At 37.0% G+C, this 17,175-nt stretch overlaps 3 protein-coding genes across 3 annotated transcripts in view; all 3 read right to left on the reverse strand.

The window, feature by feature from the left end:
• On the reverse strand, positions 63-3,160 carry LOC104730043 (G-type lectin S-receptor-like serine/threonine-protein kinase SD2-5). Its single transcript, XM_010449108.2, has one exon. It carries the CDS (start codon positions 2,709-2,711, stop codon positions 231-233), a length of 2,481 nt encoding a protein of 826 aa, XP_010447410.1. The 5' UTR covers positions 2,712-3,160; the 3' UTR covers positions 63-230.
• On the reverse strand, positions 3,121-8,036 carry LOC109127899 (G-type lectin S-receptor-like serine/threonine-protein kinase SD2-5). Its single transcript, XM_019233475.1, has 2 exons — positions 6,202-8,036; positions 3,121-3,710 (listed from the first exon to the last, which is right to left on the reverse strand). The coding sequence occupies exons 1-2, from the start codon at positions 7,415-7,417 to the stop codon at positions 3,121-3,123; spliced, it is 1,806 nt and encodes a 601-aa protein (XP_019089020.1). The 5' UTR covers positions 7,418-8,036.
• The window catches only part of LOC104733182, a 1,625-nt gene continuing 1,341 nt past the window's right edge, over positions 16,892-17,175 (reverse strand). Inside the window, exon 4 of the mRNA XM_010452785.2 lies at positions 16,892-17,172. Within this exon, the coding sequence (XP_010451087.1) occupies positions 16,892-17,172 (281 nt within the window). The remainder of the gene's footprint in view (positions 17,173-17,175) is intronic.

The following is a 17,175-nucleotide window of genomic DNA, read 5'->3' on the forward strand; positions in this document are numbered from 1 at the left end:
AGACACGTCACGCGTTTGATAAGATACAAAATACTTAAAAACGACAAGGAGTTCTATGACAGTTGAGAAAAACGACGGGTAATCTATATAATAAATCTCGTAACATTACAATACTGAGAGAAGAAGACTATTATTCTTCAAGATTTTTAAACGCAAGAACAATCAATATACAACACTATATGGTGAGCCAAAAACCTATTTTAAGATTCTAAAAACTGGCTAAAAGATAGCTATCTCGGACCGGAGAGTCTCACGGCAGAGAGATAATTCTCACTGTTACAATCCGATGGTCCAGATGACGTAGTAGCACCGCCATCCTCACTGATCGACTTAAAGAAGCTTGAGTAAAGCCTTGATCCCATAGTGGAAGAACTTGGTGGTTGAACCACCGGAAAAACTCCTTCAAGCATTTGAACAACTTTGCTCATCGACGGTCTCGTTTGCATATCTTCTTGTATACACCAAAGAGCAGTTTTCATCGCTCTTTGAACCCTTTCGTCACTCACATCAACATTCTTCATCTTCCCATCAACAATATCCATAAGCTTCCCTTCTTCCATCTTCTTGAAAGCAAAAGATGGAAAATGACATTTCTCCGAAGTTTCTGATGGATCATAGTTCTTTCTTCCTCCTATTAACTCTAGCAACACCATTCCGTAGCTGTAAACATCGCTCTTCTCTGAGATCGCGTAGTTTGTGATCCATTCGGGAGCTAAGTAGCCTCTTGTCCCGCGCATTGTTGTGAATACATGGCTTTGTTCGCGGGTCATGAGCTTCGCGAGTCCGAAATCAGATACCTTGGCATTGAAGTTATCGTCTAACAAGATGTTCTCAGGTTTTATATCGCAATGGACAATCCTTGAATCACAGTCTTCGTGTAGATACGCTAAACCTTTGGCTGTTCCAAGCGCGATGTTAAATCTTGTGTCCCAATCTAACAGAACATCTCCATCTTTTTTCCTAAATATCCATCTCTCCAACGAACCTTTAGATAAGAACTCGTAAGCAAGAAGCCTATGAGCCCCTTCAGCGCAGAATCCTCTGAGCCGTACCAAATGAAGATGATGAATGCTTCCGATTATACTAACCTCAGCTCTAAATTCTTTTTTCCCTTGACCTATTCCTTCAAGTTTCTTCACGGCCAAACGAGAACCATCCGGCAAGGTACCTTCATATACCGATCCAAACCCTCCTTGACCTAACTTCACCGAGAAGTTATTCGTCGCTGACTGAAGATCTTTGTAAGCAAACCTAATAGGCATCCCGGATAAATTCTCCAAGAAATTGTCCTCCTCTGAACTCTCTTGAGGAGCTTCCAAAATCATCTTCTTTCTCTTATGAATCCGGAAGGCCACAAAGATCAAAACAGCGATGATAAAAACCGTCACCACGACAATGATCACTATATAAGGAAAATGTTTCCCACCATCTTCTCCGTTATCTCCACCTCCCGCACCAGTACTTGCGATCTTGATGTAAGAAACAAACCCAGAGCCTCCATTACCAGAGTTTTTGAAGCTTCCAATCCAATCAAACAAGAAGCAGTTACCAGAACTGTTCTGGAAGAAAAGACCAAGGCACGTGCAATTGTTGTTGCAGAACTCTTTACAACTATCAAGACTCGTTTTCTTGGAGAAGGGAGAAGCAAACCCTAGAGCGAAGTAATCTACACTATCCCCAGCATTTACGAGCTGCAAGGGCAATGTTGCATTATCTTTGTCTTTCTTACAGGGAGAAGTGATCCCTGTTTTGCAATCAGACCGAACCCGAGACAACCCGGGCACACATCCACACACTTTAGAACCCGAGCAGACGTAGTAAGACCCACAAGGCTCGGGTGTTCCGCAAAGATCACTCGGGATTTTGGTAGAAGAATCAGCAGCAGATGCTCCGCTTCCGATATTGGAGAAAGAGATCACACCGTTGCTTCCCAAAACGGCGATCCAAGTTGCGTTATCATCTTTGTTGTCTGTAAATATAAACTGCCATAACAGAACCTGTTTCTCATCAAAGAAGCGCCATGAATTCCCAAGGAGAGACGACGAAGTCACCACGCCGTCTTTGTTTATGATCTTCTCTCTAGCATTTCCCATCGACCAATACGCTTGAGAAGGGGTTAAGCTATTCACAGATAAAACCATATCTCCTGATTTGATCTCGAGAGCAAAAGTCACGTTGCTCGAAGAAGGGTTGCTAGTGAGCTTCATGCCTTGTTTAAAAGCTTGATTCGTAATCAGAGTATCTGTAGGATGATCAAAACTCTCCCAGATCGAAGTCCCGTCAACGGAAACAAGAACTAGATTACCCGAGTCACGAAGCTCCATTCTCGAAGCGTTTTTGCCAGAATTGTCAAGTCTCCAAACCTCAGTTCCGCCTTCTTCTCTACGCAGCACAACATTCCCTTTGTCGTCGAACACAAGGTTGTCGGAATTGGAAACAGGGGAAGCTCTGTTCGCCGACCAGATCAGTTTCGTGCTGCTCTTGTGGATGATGCTGAGCGTGAAGAGAGTGACGGAAGCTTGTGTAGTTACGAAACCAAAGCCAAAGTCTGAGTTGTTGGAATTGAGGAAGATACCGTCGTTGTTGATGTAATTCATCTGAGATCCTGAAAACCCTGGAGTGATGCTCCCGGTGTAGGCTACACCAGCGAGTAGAGGATCCGGTAAGATGACTAGACACGTTACGAAGACGATGAAGAAGACGCCTCTCATGGTCTTCTTCGAAGATGGACAAGAATTAAAACCCTTATAAAAAAAGATTTAAACTTTTGTTATGTCTGGGGATGAGGTCAATGGATCTGAGAAAGAAAAAAAAAGAGAAAATTCCAGAAAGATGCAAAAAGACAAATCTCAAAAGCCCTGGCAGGTGAAATACTACGCTTCTCTAAATAGAAACTGATTGTTCCTAAGATTCATCACAGAACCCGACAAGAGATGAGATAAACAGAGTAGAAGCAAACAGAGAGAAACAAGAACTCGCCTTTGCGTTGTTGTTGTTACAAAGCTTAAAACTTTCCGAATTCCGACGATTTCAGACCGGAATTCAGAAGAGAGAGAGAGAAAGGAGAGAAATTGATTAAAACCCAGGAACTGAAACGAGGAAGAAAAATAGAAGTAGGGATTAGTTTAGAGAGATTGGAACACACACTCTGGTTTTTTGTTTTGTTNCTTTTTTCCTAAATATCCATCTCTCCAACGAACCTTTAGATAAGAACTCGTAAGCAAGAAGCCTATGAGCCCCTTCAGCGCAGAATCCTCTGAGCCGTACCAAATGAAGATGATGAATGCTTCCGATTATACTAACCTCAGCTCTAAATTCTTTTTTCCCTTGACCTATTCCTTCAAGTTTCTTCACGGCCAAACGAGAACCATCCGGCAAGGTACCTTCATATACCGATCCAAACCCTCCTTGACCTAACTTCACCGAGAAGTTATTCGTCGCTGACTGAAGATCTTTGTAAGCAAACCTAATAGGCATCCCGGATAAATTCTCCAAGAAATTGTCCTCCTCTGAACTCTCTTGAGGAGCTTCCAAAATCATCTTCTTTCTCTTATGAATCCGGAAGGCCACAAAGATCAAAACAGCGATGATAAAAACCGTCACCACGACAATGATCACTATATAAGGAAAATGTTTCCCACCATCTTCTCCGTTATCTCCACCTCCCGCACCAGTACTTGCGATCTTGATGTAAGAAACAAACCCAGAGCCTCCATTACCAGAGTTTTTGAAGCTTCCAATCCAATCAAACAAGAAGCAGTTACCAGAACTGTTCTGGAAGAAAAGACCAAGGCACGTGCAATTGTTGTTGCAGAACTCTTTACAACTATCAAGACTCGTTTTCTTGGAGAAGGGAGAAGCAAACCCTAGAGCGAAGTAATCTACACTATCCCCAGCATTTACGAGCTGCAAGGGCAATGTTGCATTATCTTTGTCTTTCTTACAGGGAGAAGTGATCCCTGTTTTGCAATCAGACCGAACCCGAGACAACCCGGGCACACATCCACACACTTTAGAACCCGAGCAGACGTAGTAAGACCCACAAGGCTCGGGTGTTCCGCAAAGATCACTCGGGATTTTGGTAGAAGAATCAGCAGCAGATGCTCCGCTTCCGATATTGGAGAAAGAGATCACACCGTTGCTTCCCAAAACGGCGATCCAAGTTGCGTTATCATCTTTGTTGTCTGTAAATATAAACTGCCATAACAGAACCTGTTTCTCATCAAAGAAGCGCCATGAATTCCCAAGGAGAGACGACGAAGTCACCACGCCGTCTTTGTTTATGATCTTCTCTCTAGCATTTCCCATCGACCAATACGCTTGAGAAGGGGTTAAGCTATTCACAGATAAAACCATATCTCCTGATTTGATCTCGAGAGCAAAAGTCACGTTGCTCGAAGAAGGGTTGCTAGTGAGCTTCATGCCTTGTTTAAAAGCTTGATTCGTAATCAGAGTATCTGTAGGATGATCAAAACTCTCCCAGATCGAAGTCCCGTCAACGGAAACAAGAACTAGATTCCCCGAGTCACGAAGCTCCATTCTCGAAGCGTTTTTGCCAGAATTGTCAAGTCTCCAAACCTCAGTTCCGCCTTCTTCTCTACGCAGCACAACATTCCCTTTGTCGTCGAACACAAGGTTGTCGGAATTGGAAACAGGGGAAGCTCTGTTCGCCGACCAGATCAGTTTCGTGCTGCTCTTGTGGATGATGCTGAGCGTGAAGAGAGTGACGGAAGCTTGTGTAGTTACGAAACCAAAGCCAAAGTCTGAGTTGTTGGAATTGAGGAAGATACCGTCGTTGTTGATGTAATTCATCTGAGATCCTGAAAACCCTGGAGTGATGCTCCCGGTGTAGGCTACACCAGCGAGTAGAGGATCCGGTAAGATGACTAGACACGTTACGAAGACGATGAAGAAGACGCCTCTCATGGTCTTCTTCGAAGATGGACAAGAATTAAAACCCTTATAAAAAAAGATTTAAACTTTTGTTATGTCTGGGGATGAGGTCAATGGATCTGAGAAAGAAAAAAAAAGAGAAAATTCCAGAAAGATGCAAAAAGACAAATCTCAAAAGCCCTGGCAGGTGAAATACTACGCTTCTCTAAATAGAAACTGATTGTTCCTAAGATTCATCACAGAACCCGACAAGAGATGAGATAAACAGAGTAGAAGCAAACAGAGAGAAACAAGAACTCGCCTTTGCGTTGTTGTTGTTACAAAGCTTAAAACTTTCCGAATTCCGACGATTTCAGACCGGAATTCAGAAGAGAGAGAGAGAAAGGAGAGAAATTGATTAAAACCCAGGAACTGAAACGAGGAAGAAAAATAGAAGTAGGGATTAGTTTAGAGAGATTGGAACACACACTCTGGTTTTTTGTTTTGTTTTTTGCCTCTCTGTCTCACAATCAATGATGTTTGAATTTGGTTTGTCTTGATGGAGAAAGACGACAAGAGGGTTTTAGAGAGAGAGAGAGAGAGAGAGAGAGATGATGCGAGAGTTAGTGTCTGTCTAATTAAATCTCTCTGAGCGGTTTCCTTCAAATCCGTTTCCTTTTTATCTTTCCCTCTTGTGAGTTGTGACCGTCACAATACTTTCTTTTTGGACAGATCCGAACCACTTGGGGTTAGGGGGACTTTTCTCTTTTTCAACCAAACATGTTCTTAAATTTTTCCAAATTCTTGTGACCCTTTTGACTTTTTTAAAGAAGAAGACGATGAAGACCCATCCATCATCTACTACTAATTGAGAATCTGAGATGATATCTTGCAAATTGCATCAAGGTTGAGGAATATACGACTATGTGCGTGAATAAAATTGCAGATTTGTTGAAGGCAACACATATTCATTTAAAAATAATACATAGTAGGATGACGAATTATTTTATTGTTATGGTTGAAAACTAAATAATTTTTTTTTTTGTGATTGCTAACACAATTGTGTCGTGTTAGTCGTTGTGTGGCTAAAATCTGAATTTGGGTTTGTAATTAGTATGTTTTGCATTCAAAACGGCGGATTGAGGTACCACCATTCACCACTAGTTAATTTTACCCATTTAGATGATGAATCTAAACTTGGGTTTAGAGTATAAAACCTAGTGGATTTATTTTCCACCTGAAAAATATATAAATTATACGATAATAAATGAAACATGTGGAAAAAGAAAGACCATTACTCAGTTATCTCTCTCTAGGCTGCTGCNGAGCCTCCATTACCAGAGTTTTTGAAGCTTCCAATCCAATCAAACAAGAAGCAGTTACCAGAACTGTTCTGGAAGAAAAGACCAAGGCACGTGCAATTGTTGTTGCAGAACTCTTTACAACTATCAAGACTCGTTTTCTTGGAGAAGGGAGAAGCAAACCCTAGAGCGAAGTAATCTACACTATCCCCAGCATTTACGAGCTGCAAGGGCAATGTTGCATTATCTTTGTCTTTCTTACAGGGAGAAGTGATCCCTGTTTTGCAATCAGACCGAACCCGAGACAACCCGGGCACACATCCACACACTTTAGAACCCGAGCAGACGTAGTAAGACCCACAAGGCTCGGGTGTTCCGCAAAGATCACTCGGGATTTTGGTAGAAGAATCAGCAGCAGATGCTCCGCTTCCGATATTGGAGAAAGAGATCACACCGTTGCTTCCCAAAACGGCGATCCAAGTTGCGTTATCATCTTTGTTGTCTGTAAATATAAACTGCCATAACAGAACCTGTTTCTCATCAAAGAAGCGCCATGAATTCCCAAGGAGAGACGACGAAGTCACCACGCCGTCTTTGTTTATGATCTTCTCTCTAGCATTTCCCATCGACCAATACGCTTGAGAAGGGGTTAAGCTATTCACAGATAAAACCATATCTCCTGATTTGATCTCGAGAGCAAAAGTCACGTTGCTCGAAGAAGGGTTGCTAGTGAGCTTCATGCCTTGTTTAAAAGCTTGATTCGTAATCAGAGTATCTGTAGGATGATCAAAACTCTCCCAGATCGAAGTCCCGTCAACGGAAACAAGAACTAGATTCCCCGAGTCACGAAGCTCCATTCTCGAAGCGTTTTTGCCAGAATTGTCAAGTCTCCAAACCTCAGTTCCGCCTTCTTCTCTACGCAGCACAACATTCCCTTTGTCGTCGAACACAAGGTTGTCGGAATTGGAAACAGGGGAAGCTCTGTTCGCCGACCAGATCAGTTTCGTGCTGCTCTTGTGGATGATGCTGAGCGTGAAGAGAGTGACGGAAGCTTGTGTAGTTACGAAACCAAAGCCAAAGTCTGAGTTGTTGGAATTGAGGAAGATACCGTCGTTGTTGATGTAATTCATCTGAGATCCTGAAAACCCTGGAGTGATGCTCCCGGTGTAGGCTACACCAGCGAGTAGAGGATCCGGTAAGATGACTAGACACGTTACGAAGACGATGAAGAAGACGCCTCTCATGGTCTTCTTCGAAGATGGACAAGAATTAAAACCCTTATAAAAAAAGATTTAAACTTTTGTTATGTCTGGGGATGAGGTCAATGGATCTGAGAAAGAAAAAAAAAGAGAAAATTCCAGAAAGATGCAAAAAGACAAATCTCAAAAGCCCTGGCAGGTGAAATACTACGCTTCTCTAAATAGAAACTGATTGTTCCTAAGATTCATCACAGAACCCGACAAGAGATGAGATAAACAGAGTAGAAGCAAACAGAGAGAAACAAGAACTCGCCTTTGCGTTGTTGTTGTTACAAAGCTTAAAACTTTCCGAATTCCGACGATTTCAGACCGGAATTCAGAAGAGAGAGAGAGAAAGGAGAGAAATTGATTAAAACCCAGGAACTGAAACGAGGAAGAAAAATAGAAGTAGGGATTAGTTTAGAGAGATTGGAACACACACTCTGGTTTTTTGTTTTGTTTTTTGCCTCTCTGTCTCACAATCAATGATGTTTGAATTTGGTTTGTCTTGATGGAGAAAGACGACAAGAGGGTTTTAGAGAGAGAGAGAGAGAGAGAGAGAGATGATGCGAGAGTTAGTGTCTGTCTAATTAAATCTCTCTGAGCGGTTTCCTTCAAATCCGTTTCCTTTTTATCTTTCCCTCTTGTGAGTTGTGACCGTCACAATACTTTCTTTTTGGACAGATCCGAACCACTTGGGGTTAGGGGGACTTTTCTCTTTTTCAACCAAACATGTTCTTAAATTTTTCCAAATTCTTGTGACCCTTTTGACTTTTTTAAAGAAGAAGACGATGAAGACCCATCCATCATCTACTACTAATTGAGAATCTGAGATGATATCTTGCAAATTGCATCAAGGTTGAGGAATATACGACTATGTGCGTGAATAAAATTGCAGATTTGTTGAAGGCAACACATATTCATTTAAAAATAATACATAGTAGGATGACGAATTATTTTATTGTTATGGTTGAAAACTAAATAATTTTTTTTTTTGTGATTGCTAACACAATTGTGTCGTGTTAGTCGTTGTGTGGCTAAAATCTGAATTTGGGTTTGTAATTAGTATGTTTTGCATTCAAAACGGCGGATTGAGGTACCACCATTCACCACTAGTTAATTTTACCCATTTAGATGATGAATCTAAACTTGGGTTTAGAGTATAAAACCTAGTGGATTTATTTTCCACCTGAAAAATATATAAATTATACGATAATAAATGAAACATGTGGAAAAAGAAAGACCATTACTCAGTTATCTCTCTCTAGGCTGCTGCTGCTGCTTTAAATGAAGGGTCCCTTACAAATTGCAGCATCCAGCTCTTTTTTTTCCTTATCTTATCATGAAATGTTATAATTTAGCGACATCTTCTTTATTTCTTAGAATTCAAAGATGGATCATCATTAAACGTGAAAAATATTTTGGTTTGGTTTTAATGTTGTGTCTACTTACTTACTTTGACGGATGATGATGAATGACTCAACACAGAAGACAGAACTACTTCCTCTGTTTCTACAGTAACTTTTACCGTAAGAAAAGGAAAACAGTTCCCACCTTTAAATTTTTTGTCAACAAATAAGTACCTAACCCTTACCTTTACCACCTTAATAGTACTATAATACTATAAAGATTTAGGGGAGAAACTAAAAAAAGAAGAGGAACGTGGTAAAGTGTGAAATTTTTTTGGAAGAGGTGGTTTTGAGATTGTTAAGGTATTTTTTTTTGGGGGAAGACGGAGTACGGATGCCAGATGGCACTTAGACGTATCTCCTCCGTGTACTTTTCTTACTTAACTTTTACCCATTGAGATCAATGCTAAAATTCCCAATATACCCCTGGTTGATTAAATGGACCGACGCGTGGTTTGGTTTGACTTTTAATGGGTAAGTAAGATGTGAGCTTTCTTTTCTTAGAGATGTCAAACGACCTTTTCCAACGGCCAACCTTATTGAATACTACTACTACCCAAGTGCAAAATCACCTTACGTCTTGTTTTCTGTGTGTTGTTTATACATAGATAGATAGAGAGATACCATACCAGCATATTGAAATATATCGCGCGCTCGTTACAAAATGCTACATTGCTACTACTAGTCTAGTACAATAGAATACGATTAGAAAGATTATTGGTTGGTTTCTCGTTAATTATGATTTTTTGCGAATCTAGAGATGATCATATGCTAATTTCTTACTATTACATCTCTGGTTTTCGATAAAACTTTCCATTTTCATGGCATGCTCAATTGCTCATCGTCGTTCAGCTCTTTCCTCGAACATTATTTTTACCTTTTTCTTACATATACTATCATTAAACTATATTATACTTTATGGTGTACACAAAGTAAAAAAAAAACTACGTACACTAACTATATTTCTTAAAGAATTTGTATCTCATTAATTATTCTCATAATCTCAAATTTCATCATAGGTTATACCTAATCGTCGTTGTTGTTTAACCTCCCCACCTTTTTATTTACATCGTTATATTCTCTCTTTGTAAACCAAGTCAATTAATCATCTGGAAATTTTGACATGTAATTAATTTTGTAGCGATACGAGAGAGTACTGGAGAAGATATACTACTATTCAACTCTTGCATCCGCAGATCCTCCGACTACAAGGGGGCAATATATATTCTTTTGAGGGGTATGCTTTATTAGTAGTTATAATTTTCAGTTTTAAATAATTGATATTGATTGCTCAAATGTAAATGTAGTTGGGCGTTAAAACTTGGTTTTAATGACCATGACCCGCAATCAATCTATATGCCCCATTCAAATCCTCAATTATAAATTATTCAGGAATTAGTTGGCCAATCGCCAAGTGTATTCCAGATTTTAATGATTTAAAAAACTTACAAGTATTAAATTGTAAACAGATCAGAGTGATTCGTCGTGGTTTAAACAGTGATAGCACAAGAGGACGTCTATCTAGTCTCTACGTCCCTAAACCTTAAATGCAACTTCCTCAAACATGCATCTTCCATTATCTTTAATACTTATGTATATACTTATACATTTATATATGTCAACTGGATATGCTGAGTGTTGTCTATATATTTAGGTAATATATCAATATATGTTATATAACTACGTACGTTCTCACCTTGTTCTAGAAGTCTTTTTCTTCTTTATAATAATTATAAGTCATTTTACTTATAATTTATAAGCTCTATGAATTTATATATATTTTGTCTCAATGATTTCCGTGTAGATGTGGAGTTGTACATAGTCTAGATGTGTGTATATATATATAGTTATATACACATTCATTCTAGAAATATATATTTACACTATTCATAGTAGAACTTTATTGTTTAACAAACCTTATCTTACTTAGTTGGAGTCGGTATTTATTACCGTATAGTTCTAAGTTTGAAACTACATTGTACAGTTCTAAGTTTTCACGTATTCATCAATAAAAGATACTAAAGCAGATGTTTTCTTTTCAAAATGATTTGTGAAATTACAACAAAAATGTGAACTGATCTGGCTACTTTATCAAGAAAGTTTCGTTTTAAAGAGAGTATAAGTTGGGTTCACACATTGTCTATTCCTTTATACACAAAAAAAAAAGAAAGAAAATTAGAAAAGACAGAGCTGGTCTAAAGATCTGCAAAGCAGGTAATGGAAAATGATGAATAGTTTTATAAGAAGACTTGCTTACTTTTAAAAAATAACATTTGCATATGATTCCAAATATTTAACTACCATTTTTGTTAATCACACATTTATAAGGTTTGTTGACAGCTATTACTTGTCATCGTGACATATCGCTTGACTCATTTTGTTACCATCATCAATATTTATTTTTATTTTTATTTTTATTGTTTTTGTAATATTTCATCAAATCGTTTGTCATTTTATCTTTCTCTTTTATATATTGAGAAAACTCGTATTTGTATAACTATAAACACCCGCATGAAAATCTTGCAATTTTTTTTTTTTAGAGATAACACGTTAAAAATTAGGGATCAAGGGTTGGAATTTCTAGATGACAAAAAAACAAAACATAAGCTGAAGCATGTTTGATTCCACACATTATTTTCAAAATACCCTTTTCTGATTCTTTTTGTCATTTAAGATATTGAATTTTATTATTTTAGTAATATATATTATTGTTTGACTCATTTTAGTAATACTTGCTTGACTCATTTTGTTACCATCATCTATGTATTTCCGAAGCCATAAAATTACACTTTATCCATCGAATTCCTTATCATATGAAAATATGTGTACATAAAATAACGTATCCTTAACTTTTTGTCCGTTGTAAGAAGATACAACATGTTTTACATAAAAAATACAAACTATTAATTATAAAACTAATATCTGCTATTTATATTGACAAACAAGTGAACAACTCGTTCTTTAAGCAGGATCTCTTATGTTGTTGACAAATTAACAATAACAACGTAGTTCTTATATCACTACAAGAAAATGATTGATTTCCTACCGTAGAAATTGAAGGAAATTAGTAAGAAACAACGATTTCTTACCAATTTCTTACGAAAAACGAAAGAGGAAATAGCCCGAAGGAAATCAAAATTAGTGAAAATTTGGAAGGAAATATCTTTCAAAATTCCTACGAAACTACTTTCGAAGGAAATCTCGTAGGAGAAAAGAAAGAACAATGAAAGACAGTTTCGTCAATTTTCCTTCGAAATATTCAAAAGAAACTGTTTCCTTCGATTTTCCTTCTAATTATTTCCTTCAGTTTTCCTTCGAAATATTTCACTCCAGATTCCTTCAAAAATTTAATTCTATTTTCCTACCACAACTTCATTCTTTTTTCCTACCAAAACTTTATTCTATTTTTCTAGATCAAACCCCCCAATTAATTTTCCTCGTTTCCAATAAGTTTTGCATTTTTATAAATTCAAAATTGATTAACAATTGAAGGAATACATAATCCCAAATACAGTTTTATCTTTTAAGATCCATACAATTTTAACTATATATATATATTAAAATTAATACCCCTTAATGGGCTAGGGCTGGACCGATTACAATGAGGACACAGTTATAAAATGGAAGCAATCGGAAATACTCCCCGGAATCATATCGGAGGCTCGGATCTTGCTGTATAACCGGAAGCAGAGAGTCAGGGCATTAGCTCCAGCGGATTCAAGGACCAAAGCTTTGCGGCAGACACAGCGGCTTGGAAAGACCCGGCGAGAGAATCCGGTTCCCGCCGTTGAGATCTCACCGCCGACCCACCAAACCTGCTACAGTATGAAACGATCTTATCTGCCACCGTCTCTAGCAATAGACCGCTCTCGTCTTCCACCAAACACCAAATATTCAATACTTCAATAGACCCTCAATCAGTCATTTTTTTATCAGATCCAAATCTGAAACACAAACAAAAACACAGAAATATCAAATATAAAATCGATCAATTCCATCAACTCAAAGAAATGAAAAAACCAACCAAAAGTAAGGTAATAGATTGAAATTGTGGCATCGAGCGAACCCACAGCTGTAGAGGATCAAAATAAGGTGGTGAACGGCAGCGGAAGCTTCGAGATATGATGGTGGTGAACGACAGCTAGAAAGATACTGGTGAATTCTTTGTTATCATCATCTCGTTTGTCACAAGATTGAAATTGACGACATGAGTCTGTATTTCAAAAAAAAAAGTAAAGAACTTGTGTTTCATCGGTGGAGTAGAAGAGACATAGGAGAAGAAGAGAAAAGGAAGAAGAAGATATAGGCCGTTGGATTTAAAATATCAACGGTGGACAGTGCAATCCTTATTTCAGTATATTAGCCAATAAGAAGCTTTCACTAATTATTATATTAATGTGTAAGAAAGCCATAATTATAGGAATTTTAATGGAAACCAGTATATTTGTTCTAAAATTTTATTTTGAAAATAATCTTCTAATATCTGACTAAAATAAATAAATTATTGGGTTAGTGTTTTAGGATTAAGANAAATCAAAATTAGTGAAAATTTGGAAGGAAATATCTTTCAAAATTCCTACGAAACTACTTTCGAAGGAAATCTCGTAGGAGAAAAGAAAGAACAATGAAAGACAGTTTCGTCAATTTTCCTTCGAAATATTCAAAAGAAACTGTTTCCTTCGATTTTCCTTCTAATTATTTCCTTCAGTTTTCCTTCGAAATATTTCACTCCAGATTCCTTCAAAAATTTAATTCTATTTTCCTACCACAACTTCATTCTTTTTTCCTACCAAAACTTTATTCTATTTTTCTAGATTAAATCCCCCAATTAATTTTCCTCGTTTCCAATAAGTTTTGCATTTTTATAAATTCAAAATTGATTAACAATTGAAGGAATACATAATCCCAAATACAGTTTTATCTTTTAAGATCCATACAATTTTAACTATATATATATATTAAAATTAATACCCCTTAATGGGCTAGGGCTGGACCGATTACAATGAGGACACAGTTATAAAATGGAAGCAATCGGAAATACTCCCCGGAATCATATCGGAGGCTCGGATCTTGCTGTATAACCGGAAGCAGAGAGTCAGGGCATTAGCTCCAGCAGATTCAAGGACCAAAGCTTTGCAGCAGACACAGCGGCTTGGAAAGACCCGGCGAGAGAATCCAGTTCCCGCCGTTGAGATCTCACCGCCGACCCACCAAACCTGCTACAGTATGAAACGATCTTATCTGCCACCGTCTCTAGCAATAGACCGCTCTCGTCTTCCACCAAACACCAAATATTCAATACTTCAATAGACCCTCAATCAGTCATTTTTTTATCAGATCCAAATCTGAAACACAAACAAAAACACAGAAACATCAAATATGAAATCGATCAATTCCATCAACTCAAAGAAATGAAAAAACCAAACAAAACTAAGGTAATAGATTGAAATCGTGGCATCGAGCGAACCCACAGCTGTAGAGGATCGAAATAAGGTGGTGAACAGCAGCGGAAGCTTCGAGATATGATGGTGGTGAACGACAGCTAGAAAGATACTGGTGAATTCTTTGTTCATCATCATCTCGTTTGTCACAAGACTGAAATTGACGACATGAGTCTGTGTTTCAAAAAAAAAAAGTAAAGAACTTGTGTTTCATCGGTGGAGTAGAAGAGACATAGGAGAAGAAGAGAAAAGGAAGAAGAAGATATAGGCCGTTGGATTTAAAATATCAACGGTGGACAGTGCAATCCTTGTTTCAGTATATTAGCCAATAAGAAGCTTTCACTAATTACTATATTAATGTGTAAGAAAGCCATAATTATAGGAATTTTAATGGAAACCAGTATATTTGTTCTAAAATTTTATTTTGAAAATAATCTTCTAATATCTGACTAAAATAAATAAATTCTTGGGTTAGTGTTTTAGGATTAAGAAAATGACTTTATTTAAAACTTTAAGGGTTAAGTTTGAAAAAGTTTATTGATTTATTTTGTAATTTATAGGTAGTAGAGATTTAAATTTATAAGTAAATAGATAAAAAAATATTTTGTAAATGTAAACTCAATATATATATATATAAATGATTTTAAATTTATAAGTAAATGAATTAAATAAATAAAACCTACAATTTTCCTACGACTAACTATTTTGAAGTAAGTTGGTAGAAAACATTTCTTCAATTAGTAGGAATTTGGTAGGAAACATATTTCGTAAAAAATTGGAAGGAAAACGTTTCTACGAGTTTCCTACTAAATATCTTCAGTATATTTTTCGTAGGAAATTAGAAAGAAATATTCCTACCAAATTCCTAACCCCTCTTTTCCTATTTAATTTGTTCCATTTTCCTTCAAAATTTTCTACGATGTTATGTTTTGAAAGAATTTTGTAGGAAATTTCCTACAAATTTCTTACGATTAAATTTCGTAGGAATTTTCCTCTCAATTTCCTTTAACAACTGTTTTTCGTAAAATAATTGTAAGTTTTTGGTAGGAAATTTGTCTTACCAAAATTTTGGTAGGAAATTTAGTAGGATTTCAGTATGTTTTCTTGTAGTGTATGTTACATGTATCATGATACATCATGATTTTTAAGAATGCATAGATTATTACGTATGTAGGCATGTGTGTTTACAAGAATCAACAAATCTTATCTTAGCATATCATTTTTAACAAAATAAAAATCATATCTTAACATATCGGTATAGTTCGTCATGTCTCTTCCACTACAATCATACGAATGATCTCATTTGATATCATCATGAACGTGGAAACCGTCAACATATGACTAAGATTTCTCTCTGCATTTTTTTATTTAGTTATTACCTAATTCATCAATAATGGTTCGTTTAAGTCCAAGAAATATAATAATTGCTACTATTATTATATAACTAATAATTAGAATCCATGAGAACGGTCCTTTCGTGTCAAACCAATACGTAGAGAGTCAATTGGTTCACGATTTAATAAAATTGGAACTACTTGGATCAACTTTTAGGTAAGACATAAAGTATGTATTATTTTGTTTCTTGTACTTATATATAAATATCTTATTGGACGAGGTTGGGCAATGAGAAAGAAAAGCTTTCCAATGAGAAGTAACTTTTGTGACAAAAATGAGTAAATAACAAAAAGCTTACCCTATTTTAAAATCTTACTTTGCCAAATTTTCAACAATGGACTGCTAGGGAAAATGCTGATAAGGGTTTCGTTCCACACTGGTTTATTAAGATTCGAATTAGGTGAAATTGGAAATTTACGAGGTCTTCCAGGTTGTCAAGGAATTAATTAGTTTAATTATGCTTCTTGAATTGAAATTGGTTCAATGGTTTTTAACTTTTGATAAAAGAGAAATATCTTCCTTCCCTTTCTTTTTTATAAGTTAGAATATGTGCAAAGTACATTTGTCTATCTCAAAATATGTATTCATATTTATACAAAAGATTTGGTTGTTGAGATTGTTTTTTGCATCTAAGATTTTTCTTCTTTGATTCAAATCCGAGTCTAAATGTAGTACAGCTGGATAATGATATGAAATCATACAACAATCTTCACTTATATAGTTAATTAATTATCTGTATCTTTGAATCTCATGTGAGATTGTTCACTGAGATTTTCTATCGTACAAACTACAAACAATTAATTTTCAGCCCACTGGCAACTAAATGGGCCTAAATTGAGTTGACTCAGAAAAGCCCATATCAGTCCTAGAGTCATCATCGGTCGCCAAAGGATCAGACGGAGTCTGTCTAACAAGCGTCTCTCGGTGGAGAATCCAATGTAGCCCATGTAGGGCATTTACTATGCTTGTTGTGAAAGCAGAGGTGTAGAATGGGCACTTCTCGAACTGTGCAATGCAAAAGGTACATCATGAAGTCTGGCGATTCGAGACTGATGTAGGTGAAAGGAGAAGAAGAGTTTCATTGGACTATTTTTTTGTTTACTTCATCTCTCTCTATTTACATGGTTACAAACACCTAAAACCTAGAGTGGAAACTAAACGACCTAACTAATAAGCGTAACACATTCCTTCTGACACAAGACTCGCTAAACAAAACTCAATCTTTGCCCTGCTTTTCAGCTGTTGTTGTTGCTGATCTTACTTCGTTTTTGAGTAGGCTTACTAGGACCTAAGCGCAGAGACAGATCACATTCACACCCACCAAAGGTAATGCCACTTGCTGCATCTTTGACACTCGCTGGTCTGCTGTTCTTGGACTTGCACGAGTCAGGGATTTGCAGGAATGAATAGCATAAAGGGTAGGCTGAGTACTTGGAAACAGAACATTTCTCGACCCGTTTCTCTTGTGCTACTGCAACAAGATTCTTTGGAACAAAGTGGTTCGGTTTCATGAAAACTT

Source organism: Camelina sativa, chromosome 12 (assembly GCF_000633955.1).
Source record: "Camelina sativa cultivar DH55 chromosome 12, Cs, whole genome shotgun sequence".
Classification (NCBI taxonomy): domain Eukaryota; kingdom Viridiplantae; phylum Streptophyta; class Magnoliopsida; order Brassicales; family Brassicaceae; genus Camelina; species Camelina sativa.

Excerpts from the sequence above, each read along its gene's own strand:
- LOC104730043 (XM_010449108.2), bottom strand. The coding sequence starts at position 2,711 with ATGAGAGGCGTCTTCTTCATCGTCTTCGTAACGTGTCTAGTCATCTTA.